A 19,435-nucleotide genomic window follows, 5' to 3' on the forward strand; every position below is an offset into this window, starting at 1 on the left:
CTGCTCCTCACGAGGGGGCGAATCGGTGGCTAATTTAGGTGAAGCCAGAGATAAAAGAAACGGGCAAGACCTAAAGCAGATGATAACAACAACAGTGCTCTGGAAAGGTTCCGTTTGTTAGATAAACACACACTCCCCCTCCCTGCCTTTGGGGGTTACTGTTGGTGCCTCCCCAGTGTCCCCTGCCAGGAATTCCTTTGCTCTCCTTATAGCGCCCCCCCTCCTCTTTAGCCCGGCTCTTTTCCAACTGTCAGCTAATTACACAGTTGCCTCTCCCGTTTAAGGCGTCAAAGAAGTCTCCCCCACTTTGTTCCTTTGGGGCAGCCTCCCCTATTGTGTTCCTGGGACGCCCAACAGGGCCGATATTAACTCTCCGTTAATTATCCCCCCTTCTTCCTTTCAGTCCCGGCCAATCCCGGGGGCAGGTAGGCGGCCGTCCCCTCGCCTCCATCACTGTCGCTGCCCACAAAGGGATGAATGAAGACGCCTCGCGTCCTGTCACCTCCGCCGGACACGCCCCCCCCCCGCCCCAAGTGCCTCTGCGGAGGGAGGGAGGGGGGAGAAGGTCGGCTTTGAAGTGCTAATCAGGCCGATGAGCTCGCCCGCTCGCTTGCCACGAGGGCAGACCCGAGGCCTCCGGCCCTTCGCCTCCGCCCGCCGCAGAACGCGGTAGAGCATCCAGGAGGTCGCGAGGCCTTTCCCGGCCGAGCGGGAGGCTGAAGTGGGCCAGGCGCTGCGCTCGCTCCTCTTTGGCGGAGAAGGTGCTGGGCGAAGGGCGCTGAAATGCTGCCGGAGAAAAGCGTGAAGCATCCCCCCACCCTCCCAAGGAGAGGCAGCGAAAGGTCGCTGGGGCAGTGCTGGAAATGATCCTCTGCCGGCGCCCGCCCCCCCCCCCCACAAAGGACGTGCCCGGTGTGCTAATAAGGGACAGGGGGGGACGGGGAAGGGGGCTTGGGGGTGTCTGTGTCTCCTGGCAGGTTGACTGAATCTTTGTTGGCTTCATGTCTGAAGGGAGGAAGGTGGGGAGATGTAAATGGCTTGGGAGCTATAATGTAAGAAGGTTTCCTTTTGTACCTACTTGAGGAGTTCTTTTACCTTTTGGAAACTCTCACCTCCGAGGGTAAAAAGAAGCATCTTGGCCCCGCTGGCTGGAGGGCAGCCTCAACATTCACTAATGGCACAAAACCTAAGATCAGCTCCCTCTCCCCACCCGCACACCATGCAACCATCTCCTCCGCTGGCTCAGCAGAGAAGCCCCTAAGGTCGGCCTAGAGAAGGTCTGAGCCAGAAAGCGGAGAGAGAGCCTGAGCCTGGCAAAGGGCAGGAATAAAGAAACACACGTGGGGTGGGGCCTTCATGGTAACCTTCCTCAAACCATCATCCTTTTTTCTTGAGGAAAACCAGACTGTCTTCAGACTGTGGCTGAGTTGGGCAGCCATAGAAACCTCTTATTTAACAAAGAATAAACAAAGAGACATTGGCTTCAACCCTGAAGATTTGGTGTAGTCTGACACCCAACAGAAACGGCAAAGTGCCCATCTTCGAATTCTCTTCAAAGTGCAAATCTCATGGCTGTCCTGGTGGTTAGAGTTCTCTGCTTCTTCTCCAGCACCTGTTTTTGTAACCCTTTAGCTCCTAAACCAGGTGGAAGCTGGCAGGGTTTCTTGTGCCATCCGGCTGCTCCTAACAACGAAGCCAGCAATGGAAGCTGAAGCAAAGTTGTACCTGGTGCTGAAGGAGACCTGGCCTGCCATAAGGAGAAAGGCTGCGAGGCGGCCCCACCTAGGGCAAGTGACAAAGCCCAACCTGCTGTTGCAGAACCCACCTTAGATGGCCATCGGAGTGAGGCTTCCCAGGCCAAGACCGCCCGTAGATGGGGGGGGGGCAATGCGATAGCCACACTTCCCACTCCCCACCCCCACCTCTGCTTCCCTCCAGCGATAGTCTGGACTTGGAAAATGGGCTCCTGAAGTCCTAACTTGGAACTGGCAGAGGGTACGTTTCTAGCAAATCCCATTTCCAACATTAATCAGGACCCACAATGGCAATTAGATTTCCCTACAGAGCAGCGGGCGACAACTCACATTTGGGAGAGGGAACGGCAGGCATTATTGCTTAGGTTTTCTGTGCAGACGTGAAGCTAATGATGCTGTAAGCACCACTGAGTTTCTTCAGATGCGGGTGATGAAACTGATGATGTCGTCGCCAGAAATTTGCTGGGAAATGTCCACTTCAGTCATAATATCAGTGTTAGGCTGATGGGATTAATCAGTTCATGTTAACACAGTGATTATCCTAAAGCAAAGAAGGAACATTTCAAAAGAGTAATCCAGACTGAGAAAGTGAGGCAAAACTGTTTGGGCTTCCAGAGAGGTCATGGTTGAATTATCACAAAACTCTCTTTATTCAAAGCAGATGCTTATTATGATTAATTTAGTGTGAAAAGTGAACCAACATGCCTACAACCAAGACTGTCTCCTCAATTATGTAATAAGACACCTCCTCATTATATCCACCAAGGATGATTGTTATTTTCCTAGGGGCTCTAGAACCACAATTTGCCAAAATCCTCCTCCTTCCAATGTTTTTGATGGTATCGTACTTCAGAGGGTAAGCCAAATGACCAATAACAAAAGAATTCAAATAAACATCAAATTAAATGGAAAAAGGCATTTCTTGCTGTCTCTGTTGTGCATACCCACTTTCTTCTCCCCCTAAGAAAGGGTGAGCCTGGGGCCCCTCTCTCCGCAGAGCTCTGGGTCTAGCAGAAGCCAAGGGCCCTTCAGCTGCCTGCCCCCCCCCCCAAGTCAAACCATGCAAGCACAGGGCCTGCCTTCCTGAGGAAGGACCTCAAGCTGCTCAATCGGCTCTTCTGTTAGCACCCCCAGGCCGATAGAAGACATCCTGAGCGGCAAAGGACTGCCATGAAAATAGCAAGCCCTGGTTTGGGAAGGCAGAAGAGATGCCTAAGAGACAGATGCCTGTCCTGGGGGGTTCATGGCCCCAGAGGGAAGACCCCAGGGCCCCGGAGCGAATGGGGATGATTCCCCTTACAGAACCTTGCTGGGAGAGAAGGCAGGAGGAGGTGGCTGGCAGGCAGCTCGTGTCTCCTGTACAACCACATCCAATTGGGATCCCAGCAGCTGTTCCAGTGGTAGGAATCCAGCTTACAATACTTAGACTCTTTGGGCTCAGGTATTTTTTATTTCAACGCCCTCTAGTGGCCTCACAAAGACACGGACTCCCCCCCCCCCACCTCTTTAATTCAAGGAAAAGCTTCCGGACACCCAGCCTCCCATTGAAACTTGCAAAGGATGGAGTCTTGGGAGTCTTCATCTTTTATTTGTGGAGGAGGGTCAGTACACAAGAGAACCCCCAATCCTGCCCCAGAAGGAGAAATCGCTGGCTGGGGTTCCCACTTTGCAGGTAAGAGGGGGACCCTCTTCGGAGACCAGTCATGGAGCGGGAGGCAGGCAGAGGCCACATTCCTTTTAGGAGGCCCTGGAGGAACACAGGTGGCAGGTGTGTGTGTTTGGACAGACAGGAATGGAGGAATTTCAGGGAGGAGGCAGCCTTTCTTCTTCCTACAAAAGACAACAGATAGGTCTAATCAGTGGTGAAATTCATTTTTTTTTTACTACCGGTTCTGTGGGCGTGGCTTGATGGGCGTGGCAGGGGAAGGTTACTGCAAAATCCACTTTCCCTCCCCACGCCTGGGGCCAGCCAGAGGTGGAATTTGCCGGTTCTCCAAACTACTCAAAATTTCCACTACCGGTTCTCCAGAACCTGTCAGAATCTGCTAGATTTCACCCCTGTGTCTAATGACCCTAAGATTTCCATGTGTCCAATCAGGCTTGGCCAATAAAGAATTCTGTTCTGTTCTATGCTGATTGGAGATATAAATATTTCAGTGAACAGAATATGTGTTTATGGAGAAAGACACAGATGATGGATGAGCCAACTGATTGATAGACAGCTGACCGAAGTTTGGTGATCTCAGACTCTAAATGCAAAATTCTGGAGTGATCGATTCATGAATACGTGAAGTTTGGGGAAAACCTACAGCAAAAATAGAAGCATTAAGATGATCTGTATCCTGGCATATTTATTTATATTTCATGTTTCTTAACTGCCCGTCTTCCTTGCATAACATCTATTACTGATTTATAAATATAACCCTTGGTGTATGTTTAGCAGGGCAAGCAATGGTTCCACCTGCTGAATCAAACACAGGGATGAAGAACTGACTTGGCTCAATCAGCCTCAATGTGGGCCTGCAAAATGCAGCCTCATCTCATCCCGAAGATTCTGCACAGATTTCATGCTGTTTATGGAACGGAAAACAAAACCTTCCTAAATCTGGAATTGGGCCAGGACTGAGGGGGGGGGGGGGGAGAGAAAGCTTGCCTCTTTTCCTCTTTTCATCCTGCAAATGGCAAAACGTCTCCCAGGCTCCTCGTCCTTCATGTAAAATGTCTGTACTTAAAAGTTGGGATGTCACCATATTTAAACAGACAGTAGAGTTTTCTCTTGCAGCAGCTTCCCCTGGTTTCAGGGTATTGTAGAGGTTCCTCCTTGGGAACTCAGCTGCCTTATCTTCATATACAACAGGACACGGTTAAATTTCAGACTATACTTGTACAGATCAGGGGTGGTTCTGGCCGGCACTATTGCCGGTTCACTCACGTGCTCGCTTTGCACACGTGCGCTTGATGTGTGCTGCACATGCATGCACGTTGCCATTAAAATTGTTCTGTGCATGTGCAAACCTGAAAAACAAGATGGCGGCACTGACCAGGGAACCGGTTCGGGGGTGTGGCAGGCCTGGGTCGCTGCCGGTTCCAGCGACTCAGGCCGCCAAACCACTACCGGATTGGCCAAACCGGTGTGAACCGGTAGGAGCCCACCACTGGTACAGATGCTGTCAAAAATTGATGGGGCTTTCTGAAAGTACACGTTATTCTCTGCTATTTAAAAGAAGAGACAATAGCACTGGGCTTCTTCAGATCAAGCATTTATTTTTAAAAGCTTCTATGTTTTGTTAAGCTGTCTAGAACAATAATAAAGCAGTCTTTAAAAAATAAGTCTAATAATTTGAACATTCTATAGCAGTGATGGCGAACCTTTTTTGCTTCGCGTGCCAAAAGGGGGGGAGCGCAGGGGGGGATCGCACATGGGCGTGCCACACCCATAATGTAATGCATGATCCCAGCGTGCATGCACACATGACCAGCGCTCCCCCCCCCATTTTTGGCATGCTTTTTTCGCCCTCCCAGGCTTCAGAGGCTTTATAGGAGCCTGGGGAGGCTGAAAACAGCTTCTCCCCTCCCCCTGAGGCCCTCCGGAGGCTTCAGGAGCTTCCTGTAGGGCCGTTTTTAGTCCTAAAAAAACCCTGACCCTACGAGCAAACCAGACGTCTGTTCCTGAACTTCCGGTCTGCCCATAGGGCCAGTTTTTTGTGCTCCGGAGGCTTCAGGGAAGCTCCTGAAGCCTCCGGAGGGCCTCCTGGGTGGGGAGGAGGCTGTTTTCGCCCTCCCCAGGCTCCTATAAAGCCTCTGGAGCCTGGGGAGGGTGAAAATTGGCCTTAAAAATGGCTGAATTTAGCTGGCCAGTGTGCACATGCCGGCTGGCCAGCTGACTGGGCAACGCCTCACGTGCCCTGACAAATGGCTCTGCGTGCCATAGGTTCGCCATCCCAGTTCTATAGGCATTTATAGTTATTGAGTTACCTCCTTGCAGCAAACAGTCGGTTTCAGTTTCAATTTCAGCACAGGCCTCCTGATGATCAGCTGTTTCAGGCTGCAGGGATTGCCATAGCCTATTGCTGCCTCCACAAGCCCCATTTTCTGCCCGTTTTGGGCAGTGGGGATCGGAATAGGCGAAAATGGGGTGCGCAGATGCCAAACATTGGGTACAGAGACCGGAAATGGGGCATGTGGAAGCGGCAATAGGCAATGGCAGTCCCTGCAACCTGAAACAGCTGATGGTCGGGAGGCCAACAATCAACTGCTTGGGCTAATCAGGCTGTGCTGAAGCTGAAACTAGCTGTTTGCTGTTTGCTGCAATGAGGCAAATTGCTGGGAGGCAGTGGCCAAAAGCTGGAGACCGGCAGGGTTACATTCAGTGTATAAGACACACCCAAATTTTTACCCTCTTTTAGAGGGGGGAAGTGCGTCTTATACTCCAAAAAAATACTGCAATTTTAATATTGAACAACTATAGTGCTCTCGGTCAATCCAAAATGTTAATAAACCTCAAACCTGAATATTTAAGAAAGTAAAACTGAAGTTTTAGCTTTCCTAGGAGAATATCTAAGTATGCACAATTGTTGGGCAGAATTATTATGCAATAAATGAAAAATGAAAATTTGTCCATCTCACGCCTTTATTTGCATCTGTTAAAGTGAGAATAATAATCAAACAACTCAAAGTATACAAATAAACATTTCTGACATCTCAAAACAAAATCAGTGACCAATGAAGCAACCTTTCTTTTCAATAACATTCATAAGCCTTCCATTCATGGAGTCTGTCAGTTTCTTGATCTGTTGAGGATCCACTTTTTGTGCAGCAGTAACCACAGTCTCCCAGACACTGTTCAGAGAGGTGAACTGTTTGCCTTCATGATAAATCTCCTATTTAAGAAGGGCCCACAAGATCTCAACAGGGGTTGGGTCAGGTGAGCAAGGTGTCCATGTCATTATTTTTTCATCTTTAAGTCCTCTACTGGCTAGCCATGCAGCGGAGTACTTTGATGCATGCGATGGAGCATTGCCCTGCATAAAAATCAGGGTCTTCTTGAAAGATGCAGACTTTTTCCTGTACCACTGCGTGAAGAATCTGGCAGTAGGTTTAGGAGGTGACTTTGAGTCCCTCTGCGATATGAAAAGGTCCAACTAGCTCATCTTTAATATTACCAGCACATAGAGAAGTACCCACTATCCACCTTGCTGGCCTCTGAGTGGAAGTGGAGCCCTGTGCCGGTTACTGATCCAGCCAAGGCACCTTCCATCTGGTCCATCAAGAGTCACTCTCATCTCATCAGTCCATAAAACCTTTGAAAAATTAGTCTTCAGCTATTTCTTGGCCCAGTCTTGCCATTTCAACTTAGGTGTCTTGTTCAGTGGTGGTCGGGTTTCAGCCTTCCTTACCTTGGCCATGTTTCTGAGCACTGAACACCTTGTACTTCTGGGCACTCCAGGTGGGTTGAAGTTCTGGAAAATGACAGCCCTGGAGGATAATAGGTTCCTGGTAGCTTCACATTTGATTCTTCTCAAATCTTTGGCAGTTAAGGTGCATCTTTTTTTCTCTCAACACGTTTCTTGCGCCCTGTTGACTATTTGCAACAAAATGTTTGATGGTTCTGGGATCAACATCTTAGCAATTTTAAGAGTGCTGCATCCCTCTGAAAGACTTTTTACAATGTTTGACTTTTCAGAGTCAGTTAAATCTCTTTTTTGGCCCGTTTTGCCTGAGGAAAAGAAGCTGCCTAATAGTTAGGGAGAGACAGACAGACAGACAGACAGAATTCTTTATTGGCCAAGTGTGATTGGACACACATAGAATTTGCCTTTGGTGCAGAAGCTCTCAGTGTAATAAAAAGACAAGATACATTCGTCAAGAATCATAAGGCACCACACTTAATGATAGTCATAGGGTACAAATAAGCAATCGGGAAACAATATCAATATAAATCGTAAGGATACAAGCAACAAAGTTACAATTCTGCAGTCATAGGTGGGAGGAGATGGGTGATAGGAATGATGAGAAGACTAATAGTAATAGTAGTGCAGCCTTAGTGAATGGTTTGATAGTGGCAAGGGAATTATTTGTTTAGCAGAGTGATGGCATGGGGGGAAAACTGTCCTTGTGTCTTGGTGTGCAATGCTCTATAGCAGTGGTTCTCAACCTTCCCAATGTCGCGACCCTTTAATACAGTTCCTCATGTTGTGGTGACCCCCAACCATAAAATTGGTGTCTCGGTTCCTAAGACCATCAAAAATATGTGTTTTCTGATGGTCTTAGGCGACCTCTGTGAAAGGGTCGTTCGACCCACCAAGGGGTCCCGACCCACAGGTTGAGAACCACTGCTCTATAGCATCGTTTTGAGGGTAGGAGTTGAAACAATTTATGTCCAGGATGCGAAGGGTCTGTAAATATTTTCACGGACCTCTTTTTGACTCGTGCAGCGTACAGGTCCTCAATGGAAGGCAGGTTGGCCTTAATAGTTTTTTCTGCAGTTCTGATTCTCCTCTGAAGTCCGTGTCTGTCTTGTTGGGTTGCAGAACCAAACCAGACAGTTAGGGAGGTGCAGATGACGGACTCTGTAGAATAGGATCAGCAGCTCCTTGGGCAGTTTGAGCTTGCTGAGTTGGCGCAGAAAGAACATTCTTTGTTCTGCTTTTTTGCTGACGTTGTATCCACTTTAGGTCTTGAGATAAGATAGAACCTAGAAATTAGAAGGTCTCTACTGTTGATATTGTGTTGTCTAGTATTGTAAGAGGTGGTGGTATGGTATATTGATAAAGGCCACACCCTCCCTCATTGCACAAATACACATCTCCTGATCTGCTTATATCCACTAAGCATTCAAGTTTATACAACTTGGGAGGTGGAAAATATGCATACAAATGATATGGTCAAAATACTCGCCCAATAATTGTGCACAGTGTACAGGTGCATTTCATTCCTAAGTGACGAAGTGCGTGCTTAACACACCATCGCTTTTAGCCTGTTTCCCTAACCTTATCTATCCATGTAGTTTTGATATATATATTTTCCTCTTCTAAAGTAGCAGCTCTCCATTCCAATTTGCAAATTCAAAAGGCCGTTTCTCCACATCTTCTTCCAAGACACAACTAAAGATATAGAAAAGCAGAGGACTATATGCAAAGCTTGCTTGATGCAAAAATGGAGGTAAAGGCAATATGCAAAACTCATTGGAAGGAGCCAGACCTCCTGGGCTGCTCTCATCCATTTCAAGAAGGCTCTGGATTATGAGCCTAACGCTTCCAATCGGAGCCACAGGGATCATGATTCTCGCATGCTCTGCACAGATTTCAGGGAGTTTGATAAGCAAGATGTTCGCCAGCTATCCTGAAAATAATTTGTAATCACTTTTACAAAGTTAACTCAGCTTATTTTGAACACAGGCCAATGACTGCATCTGATACTACTACTACCTGTAAGAAGATGACAAACCTTGATTTTGAAGGAGCAGGCAGGGTAAGCTATCTGTCTCTAAACTAAAATTTAGCATCTTCTTTCCAAGTATGGTATAAATAAAATGCAATCTTATTACAAAATCAAGGAAAATGACTTTTTAATCCAGTAAGAAATTGCCCCAAATGCTACTACTGGTATGTCTAAACATTGGGGATCATCACTAAAGCAGTAAAGTGTCATTCTCTGGGATTATATATTATAGTTTACATAAAAATATGTAATTCTTTGTGCAAATTATACAGGTGGTCCTTGACTTACCACTGAGACCAACATTTTTGTTGCTAAGGGAGACATGTGTTAGGCAAGGTTTGCCCCATTTTACGACCTTTCTCACCCCAGCTGTTATGTGAATCACTGCAGTTGTTAACTTAGTAACAGGGTCGTTAAATGAATCTGGGTCCCCCATTGACTTTGCTTGTCAGAAAGCAGCAATAGGGGAATCACCTGGCAGGGGACACATTTTGATCACCCCGTCACGGGGATGCCATCGAGGCGTGAAAAACGGCCACAGGTCGCTTTCCGTGGCGTCGTTACTTTGAACGGTCGCTAGGTGAGCTGTTGTAAGTAGAGGACCAACTTGCAACCTTCTTAGAAATCATGGAAGCAAAATCCTCCTCCGCCTCCCTTCTCCCAAAGGAGGAGCTGAAAACGCCCCGGGAAGGAAGGGCCATCGGGCCCTTTTCACAGGGAGGGGTTTTTGCCTTGGCCTTCTCTCCCCCCCACCCCCCACCCCGCACCCACGGGCTCCCCCTCCCCCTCGCACCCACGGGCTCCGGCCGCTCTTTTGCAGGCCCCTCCCCTCACCTCCCCGGCCCCTCCCTCTCCCTCTCCTCCCGTCATGGCGGCGGCGGATATCACGGCTCTCTTCAAGGCCTCCGTGAAGACGGTGAAGACGCGCAACAAGGCGCTGGGCGTCCCTGCCGCAGGAGCCGAGCCCACCGCCCTCTGGCCCAGGAGAGCCCCGCGAGGGAGGGGGGGATTCTCCGCCCGCGCCCGCGAAGTGGTGAGTGCCCAACGACCCCCCCCTCTCGCCCCCCCTCCCTCCCCCTCCCCCAGGGGTCCTCGGGGGAAAACGGGCGAGGCCTGGGCGCGGCCCCCCCCCTCCTCCTCCTCTTTGCCCGGGCAGGCTGAGGGAGGGGCAGGGCTTTCTGACCACCATCACCCCGCCTCCCACACCGGCCCGGCCCGGCCCTGGGGGCTCCGGCGAGGCGGCGGGAGGCGGGGAGCTTTGGGACGCGAAGGCCCCGAAGGAGGAAGCTCCAGCAGGGCCTCCTCGGTCTCTGCTCCCCTTCCCGGGAGGCGGAAGCTTCCTTCAGGGAGGAAGGCCCGGAGGCCAGAAGGAGCCTCGCCCCCCTCCCCCCCCTCTGCACCCCCCCCCGGGCAGGGCTTTCCCATAGAGAGAGAGGGGGGTGGGGGTGCGTGGAGGGGGGGGCGCCTGGCTTTGGGTTCCCTCCCGGAGCCTCCTGCTCTCTTTCTCTCTGCTGGTGGCTGGCATGGAGTGCCAGGACCAGATGGTCAGTCCTGGTTTAAAAGGGCCTGGCATTTGCCCATCCAGATTTAAAAGCTTTGCCTTCTGCGGTTTGTATTGGAAAGGAGGGATCTGCAGAATTTTTCACTTTAAATATTTTTAAAATTCTAAACATTCAATTTCCCATTCTGATAATTTAAGATTTGTTTTATTTGTTATAAAAAAATACCAGATCCTCCTGCTCTTTTCCTCACCACCACTGGCTGAACCAGCTCCCCTCCCAGTTCAGAGAAGCTCAGCAAAGACACATTCTGAAGCTCTGTTTTGAATCCTTCCAACTTTTCTGTGTGAATTGTACTTTCCTCGTTCTTATTAAGGGAAAAGCAGATTCAGTTTGTGGAAATATAATCGTGGGTCCCGTGTTCTGTCCAGTAAATAGGCGTGGACTAAAATCACAGTCGCTTCCATGGTTAGTGAGTGCGTGTTGGCTTAAAAACCACGATAGCCTTCAATGATCCTCCTTCCCAACTCCTGGACTGCCTCTTCCAAAGACTGGGTGACCATGAAATATACCATGTGGCCGGCCTCTTTTGCCTCCAAGGGCTGCAGGCGATGTGCAGGCCGGGACCAGGTCTCTTGCTTCACGTTTTCCAGTGCTGTTCCATGCATTTGTTCTGCCTTCCCCGTCGAGGCCCTTTTCCTCAGAAAGAGGATGCTGAGGCCTGGGCAGCCCCTGGAGGGCCTGTCAAAACTTGTGATGAGGACTCCTCTGCCTTTTTTTCCCCCCTCCAACCTTCACCCCTTTTTTCGCATCTACACGTTTGGAGTACTTTATTAAAAATCTTATTCATTACTGATACTCGCAGAGTGAAAATACTTCTGATAAATATTAGAATATGCTATTCTTAATTGCCAATAGAGATTTAACACAAAATATAATAGGTTTATAATAACATCAGATGGCAACTGATATTTTGCTGTACTGAAAATTATAACAACCTTTATTTCCTGGTTTTCTGCCTTTCCACGGGCCAATTTTGTATCCAGATGAAGGCAGCGTTGAATTTTACATAGCTACTATTTGCAAAATTACAATACAGGTAATCCTTGATTTACAACAGTTCATTTAGTGACCGTTCAAAGTTAAAACAGCACTAGAAAAGTGACCTTTGACCTTTTTTCACACTTACAACAATTGCAGTAGCTCCATGGTCATGTGATCAAATTTTGGAGGCTGACTAGGACTAGTGCGATGTTTCGAGATCATGTGATCACATTTTGTCACTTTCTAACCAGCAAAGTCAATTGGGAAGCCTGATCCACTTAACAACCGGAACAAGAAAGGTGGTAAAATGGGGCAAAAAATGTTTCATTTAACAGAAATGTTGGGCTCAGTTGTGGTCGTAAGTCAAGGACTTGTACCTGTATGCTTGTTTTAAGTTTGCAAAATCCATTTTAAGTGGCTTTGGAGTGAGTGTGTACTGCAGCATCTTTGTTTTAATTTTAATCTTTGTTCTTTGGCGACGCTCATATTCCTGGATGGCTCTGCTTGATTCCTGGAAAAAGTTTTAGTTCAAACTTTCCCCCATTTTCTTCATGGCTGAAATCCTATTTATTCTGATATAACAATGTAAGTTAAACAATGCAATGGGATTGCTTTATCATGCATATTTTTCACATGTATCTGTTATTCGTTGTAATACCGTAATCATTATGTCATATATGTTATTCATGGGGAACATTTTAAAAATCTAGCATAAACAAGGATGTGTGCTGAAATTATTATTTCTATAGAAAACTGGCCATAAAGCAATAAAATTACAATAACAATAAAGTTGTTAGATTCTGCAATGAACTTATTCAGGTTATTTAAGAATTAAGAGGCAATCAGATTTAAGCTGTAAATTAAGTTGCGGCAATGCAGAAACTGTTTAGATATGTAATTCAGTTTTGGTGGCTGAAATAGCTTGGCTGCAATAATTGTTGTGATCGGTTTGTTACAGTCGTCTGGGAAGAGTAACTGTACAGTCCATGCAGTCTAGACAGAAATTGGCTTTTGTAATTTGTTTCTGTTCGGAGTGGAAGGAAATGGCACGTACCACGTGAATTCTGTTCAGCGATTTGAAGCAACCGTTCTTACTTGACCCATTTCAAAAAAAAAAAGCTGGCTCTCTTTCTGGGTCTTTTGCAGCACTTTACCAGATACATTTAGCGAGCCAGTTTTCCCCCCAGAGGGCTCTCTTGTCGCAGCAGGTTGGCTCTCCTGCATGCTTGGCCCAGGAGCAGGGAGACCCAGAGCCGACCAGAGGAGTAGTTGCCGGCCGTGGGGGGGGGGGGGGAAGGGGGATGGGACCGCCTGCTTGGTCCTTTTCACTTTTTAACAGGAGGTTTTAGCAGCCTGATTTGTTTTTATCTGGTTGTTTATATTGCTTTATATTTTTAGGAGGCTGAAATCAGCATGTTTGAGCCCTTGTTACCAAGAGAAGATTTATCTGAATGGATTGATTGCAATGGACCTCTCTGGCCGTCATTTGAGACAAACAAGGTTTTACTTTGTTATTGTAGAAAAATAGTTGAATCCAGAATTACTAAGGATTAGTTATTTTTTGAGGATGCCATACGTAATTTTAAAAGATAATACGAATAACCCAAAGATGACCATAATAAAATATGCCAGTACAACATCATAGTTAAAAGTAGACTAAATAACGCAGCAAACAAGAACAGCAGCAATTAAATGGTGGATAACAAGAAATAATCAATTTTATTGAAGAAAGACTGAAGAGTTTCTATTGTTCATTTGTTATTTAGAAATTGTATTTACATAGCCCCCCCCCCCCCCCCATTTCACAGTCCACTTACTCTACTGTTCATGTAATGTGATTCTGATGAACACATTGCGGGAGGCAATTTTTGTAATGTCTGATTATCTATATTTTATATTTCTGTGAAAAGAATTCACTCCCTTTGCAATATATTGAAGTTTGGTAAATCTTTGCCATTGAGCAGTATCAAAGCATCCCATTGAGACTCTCTTAATATTAAAAGGGAGTGGAGGGTGAGTAAATAAGTAGCTCCAATTTTTGGTGCTTGTTTAAGGTAAATCATGAACAAAAGTCTTCCCACATGCTGTGTTCCAGTGTAAAAAAAAAACAAAAAAAACACCGTAACTTAAGATTCAGTAACTGATGCATTAGCACATCGGTAGCAATTGCAGCCCTGTAGTTAGCATTTATTTTTAACTTTGCCCTTTTTGGCCCATTGTTTCATTGCTGACTTCTTTGATAATACTTGGGGTTTTTATTACACGGCTTTCCTACCTTAAGTCCCACCACAACATTTCTGTTTATGTGATTTAATTTTCAATTCAATTTCTATTTATTTGATTTGTTAGCCGCTCCCTCTCCACAAGGGACTCGGAGCGGCATACAATAAATAAAAACACATATATATATATATTACATTACACGGAGGAGGTAACAACCATTACAATACATAAGATAATAATAATGAAATTAGAAATTAAATACCCCAGTTTAAAATTACTAATTTAAAAAGACTGTCAGGAGGAATAAGATGGAACTATGCTTGAGCCAGGCCAGATAATTGAAAAAGGTGGGTCTTGAGTTTTGAACGGAAGTCTGGATGGTGTCGGCTTTTCCAAAATGCTGATTCGATTCTTCATCGTTCTCGTGTAGGCTTCTCTCTTATGTCCTGTAAGGGATCATTGTCTTGCTGCAGAGTTCGTTTGTGTTTCAGCTGAAGGATAGGTGGCCCGATCCTCCGAGGTGGAGCTCAGGCTTCCTCAGGGACAGTAAACCCTCCAGGTCTTGGGTCAGCAAAGCGTCCCGGAATCACAATGCCCCCCACCTTTGTACACAGGGCAGCATAGAAACTGTTTTGGAATTCATGGTTTTGCTTCCACTGGACATGAGCGGCTTCGTAACCCAGGAGGTTTCCTTGCTATCTTACCTGTGTCCATGGCATTCCTCCCCCTGGTGTTTGAAGGGCTTCTTGGGACACTGGAAAGAAGCACAGGGGGGGGGGGGGCCTTTTGCTTTACTACCCTCTCAGGAACCCCATTTTTAGTCAGTTTGTTTGTTTGTTTGTTTCTTATTGGGTTTATATGCCGCCCTTCTCCCAAAGGACTCAGGGCGGCATACAACATTAAAAAACACACATCCCGAAAGTTAAAAAGAAATTAAATACATATCCAAAAAACAAACCCAATTTAAAGGACAATACATTTTAAAAATGAGATAAAATTAACAGGCCAGGCCGGCTTGCTGGAAAAGCCAACTTTTTAGGGCGCGTCGGAAGGACCGGAGGTCGGGGATTATGCGGAGCTCCGGGGGCAGCTCATTCCAGAGGGAAGGCGCTCCCACAGAGAAGGCTCTCCCCCTGGGGGTCACCAGCCGACACTGTCTGGCCGACGGCACCCTGAGGAGGCCAACTCTGTGGGATCGCACTGGACGGTGGGAGGCTACTGGAGGCAGTAGGTGGTCTCGCAGGTACCCTGGGCCTAAGCCATGGAGCGCTTTAAAGGTCATAATTAATACCTTGAATCGCACCCGGAAAACAACCGGCGACCAGTGCAGGCCGCCTAAAAGGGGTGTAACATGGGAGCACCTAGGTACCCCCGTGACAAGCCACGCGGCCGCATTCTGGACCAGTACGAGACTTTCTCACAATGTTGATATCTTATTAACTGTTTCTTCCAAGTATTGCCTTTGTTTAAATTTTAAAGCTCTATTCTAGCCAAACTCCATTCTTTGTCCCTCCTTTTTTCTTTCTTTTTTTCTTTTTTAAAATAGTAAATAGTAAAACAGTAATTCTTTGTCTCTCTTGAGCACCTTCCACACTCACTTTACCATGGCACGTTTCTGTTTTGTGAAGGAGGAAAAGCTATAAGCTTTGGGAGGAAGGAAAATATCTGTGGAAGGAAGGAAAAATAAAAGGAAATATCTCAGATTTTTTTGCTGAGCAAAATTTTCAAATATAATTCCAAATATCATGGCTACTTTACAGTGTTTAATACTGTTTCGTTATTTAAGTTTCACTTAATTTGGCTGTTTAAAAACAATGAGACGAAAACTGTCAAAAGTTATAATATTTGGAAATAGACCTTAAAGATATAATGATATTTGTTTATCCTGAATTAAATTATAAAAAATTCTATAGGAGGGAAATATTTTCTCAACACATCCTAATCCAGCCCGGCATTCAAACTCATATCCAACTAAATATAATAAATGCAGCTTTGTGTTTTTGTTACGAATTTTTGAACGTGTTATTTTAGTGTAAATATCAAATTTGTTTTTGTAAGGGAAATAAAATAGTACAAAGGAATTTTAGATAAGAGATGGCTGTCAAGCTTCTGGGTCCTGGGGAGATTTTGTAAAAATAAAATGAAAGTTAGGATTGAAACGGATTCTTTTTAAACATAGGAGCCAGGAACCGTGATAAATGTATTAGGATTTTTATTATTGGGTGGGGGGAGTGCTTTCTTACATCTTGGCCTTGTCATTGGGGCCAAATCAGAGGCAAAATTTGTCCCCAGATCTCCTTTGGATTTGTTGTTTGGTAGCGTGGCTAGTATCCCGCGCTGGATATAACAGAGCATGTTTCCCAGTAGTTTGATACAGTAGCTCCAATGAGGTCCCTTTGTGTTAATTTTGTTTTCAGAGCTAAGTCACAAGGTAATTAAAATGTCACCTTACTCTGCAGTTTGTACATATTAAATGGGTCTGAAATTTCTGTATTGTCGTCTCTTAACGTTGTTGTCTTTTCAAAGTTGTTTGAAAAGAAACTTTGGCAATAAAGTGGCTGAAGGGCTCCTCCGCAGCCTCCCCAGGTGCCCGATGTGCACTTGTTGCAGTTTTTGTTCTTCAATGAAATACATCTCGCCTCCTTCAGACAAGCCTCTGCGCTTATATTCCTGCATGGCGTCCTTGGTTTTGCAGCTCAAGCAAGCATGTGAGGAGAGGAAAATAACGAGAAAGGGAAGCATGAAGGCAACCTAATCATTAGCACCAAAATGAATGTTTAATTGAGCGGACATGCTTAAAAGCCCAAATGCTGCCTTTTGTGTGGCCTGTGCAAAGCTCACTCTCCTCCTCTCGCAGTAGATCGCAGCTAGTATAGACGAAGAACCAGGGCTTACCTTTGCAAGCTGGAATGTCCTGCAGATAATTAAGTTGTGGTCAGGCTTTAGAAAAATACAAAGTTCTCCAACTATGATTTTGTAAACATGCTGCAATAACATTTCATTATACTTAACAGTTTCATATAGAAAGCTGATACTCTCACAAGGCATTGATTAAAGGTAGAACATCAAGAAAGAAAGAAATATTAAATTAGAACTTCAGTTAGGATGTTGACAGTTGGCTTGTAATATTAAACAGATGTGCATATTCATGAAATAATCCTGTTTCAAAACTTCGATGCCAAGATCTGAAAAAAAATGCCACATGATTTTTTATTAACATTAAAGTCCCTTTGACTTTGGACTACTCTTTCCTCCTTTTTCTGCCCATGTCTTGATAGGGAAGTGTTTAAAAAGTTGTGTTTAAGAACAAAATGCTACCTATCATCTAGTTTATAATAAACAAATCTGACATTTGCTATTTAGGTTAAATTCTTGTGTGGTTGAGAGGGACAAGGAAGAATATTGGCTGCTGCTTATAACAAATTAATTCAGTTTTCTGCAATGAATTGAAGTTTAGTATTATGTTGTTTCTTTTTTTTTCAACAAGAGAGGAATATTAGTTGTCAGTTGTACAAGTTTTCCTGGATGACCATCCATTTTTCCGGTTGGATGCATGAGAAGATACTGAAATTTCCCTAAATTATTTTCTTGAGATGAAGGTTGAGGCAGTATTTGTAAAATGAAATGACTAGCAATGAAGTTATTTTTCTTTTGTAATTGTTTCATCTTTTCAGTTTTTGTTAAGAACTCAAATCTACAAATTATCCAATAAATCCTCTGTATTCTCTTATCTGCTCTAGAAAATACCATCTTATTTCTCCACTGATAAATAAAATTAGTAGATTTAGCTTTGCCGTGTCATAGCCTATTTACATTTGCTCCTCTTTACTAAAAGTCTAAGGCTGGGGGAGTCACAAAGCAGAATGTCGACAGAGGCTGGCCCCTTTTCTGCCACACCAATAAACGCCTGGAAAATAAACCCCTGGTCACGCAGCCTTTTAAAAAATTGGCCACGTTAAACACGCAGCAGCTGAAATCCTAATTATGGCTTTGCATAAGTGGTTTAAAGATTCTTGGGATTTTGGTGACGAAATGATAAATGTAAACAACCACCTATCAGTAATGATTCATAATTCCCAAGTAATCTTTTAATTATCATGTTATGTTTCCATTAAATGGAGAATCAACCATTGTTCTTTCATAACAAGATCTCTTGCTAGAAAGGAGTGACCTGAGACCATTCTCTGGAGCCTAACATGACTGTCACATTTCTCACCTCCCAAAGTCTCTGGCTAAATATGGGACTCGTTTAGATTCAGATGGTCCTCCTAGTGCTACTTTATGAATTTCTCCCCACTTAATGAAAGGATTGCCTGGTTACGATGTTGGCATTCAGCAGGTAGCCAACTCCCACACGTCCAGGTGCCTTTCAACAGTTATTAGGCTGACTATCTGAATTAGCTTGACAGGTGAGAAAGATAAATTTATTGACTAGGTTTTTATCCTGCCTTTATTACCTTACAAGTAACTCAAGGCAGTGACTGTGTCTAGTATTGCTTCCTCCTTCTATTTTCTCCACCACAGCAACCCTCTGAGGTGGGTTGGGCTGAGGGAGAGGAGGACAGATCCAAGGTCACCCAGCCAGGTTTCATGTTTAAGACTGGACTAGAACTCACCGTCCCCCAGTTTCTAATCCAGCACCTTCACCACTAGATCAGACTGGCCTCTGGCTTCTTCCTCAGAGATCCTGGACCCAGGGGGCTGGAATTGAATAGAACCAATGGCCTTACTACATAGCCGTGGGTCGCCATTGTGGGGGCTGGGGGCTCTCTGGATAAAAAACCACAGGTGAAGTAAGGTGTGCTAGGAAGACCATTCATTTGCCAAACAGCCTGCGATTGGCATTGATTTCAAACTTACGTGTATCAGCTATCCAATTAAAATATTAATATGGGATAAGTAAAATTAATCTGTTGAATGTTCTTGTTCATTTGGTGAGGATGGTCTGAATCCACATTGTTTTATTTTGATTTCCTTTAGCCTAGAGGTTTAGAAGAAGCTTGCGACTTCCCTTGAAAACTAAATTTAATATATTAGTTCTAGGATGGAAATTCAGTATTTTTGATTTGGAGGAAAAATATGAGCAATATACAAATAATAATTTGATCCTTCAAAAATTATGGAGACTATTTTCAGTTTAAACATAAAATAATTCTGATCGTGATTTTTGAATTCTTGGGAGACACATGGTTTTAATGTGAGCTGCTTCAGAATAGAAGTTGGTTCGCTTGAATGAATTCTATGTCACCTAAAGACAAACAATGCTTAAAAACTTAGGGTTGGATTTTTTTGGGGGTATAAAAGTCATCCTCGTCCCTCCGCGTGCAGCGATGCTGATTGTTCAGCACATTCACCTCTTTGCAGCGTGGCCAAAGGGCACATTCTCTGCCGTATTCAACATTCGGCCCTCTTAACTTGAGCAACAGGGGAATCCTGCTCCTTTCAAGTTTAATCGTGCTTTGAATCTCTCTCTCT

General features: G+C 45.2%; 1 protein-coding gene and 1 long non-coding RNA gene across 4 annotated transcripts in view; one reads left to right on the top strand and one right to left on the bottom strand.

The window, feature by feature from the left end:
* Window positions 1-3,350: 3,350 nt before the first annotated feature.
* LOC309395391 lies at window positions 3,351-9,816 on the bottom strand. Its single transcript, XR_014175899.1, has 2 exons — window positions 9,669-9,816; window positions 3,351-3,584 (listed from the first exon to the last, which is right to left on the bottom strand). It is a non-coding gene; the product is annotated as an uncharacterized lncRNA (long non-coding RNA).
* Window positions 9,817-10,024: 208 nt separating this feature from the next.
* Window positions 10,025-19,435, top strand: part of STX18 (syntaxin 18) — a 45,354-nt gene continuing 35,943 nt past the window's right edge. For 2 of the 3 annotated variants that reach the window (XM_081959584.1, XM_081959583.1), the window contains exon 1: window positions 10,026-10,227. In XM_081959584.1, the coding sequence (XP_081815710.1) occupies window positions 10,063-10,227 (165 nt within the window). In that variant the 5' untranslated portion in view covers window positions 10,026-10,062. Of the gene's footprint in view, window positions 10,228-19,435 lie in introns of all 3 variants that reach the window. The other variant, XM_081959585.1, reaches the window with a different exon arrangement.

Source organism: Natrix helvetica (genome assembly GCF_964273705.1).
Source record: "Natrix helvetica genome assembly, chromosome: 7".
In the NCBI taxonomy this organism is placed as follows: Eukaryota; Metazoa; Chordata; class Lepidosauria; order Squamata; family Natricidae; genus Natrix; species Natrix helvetica.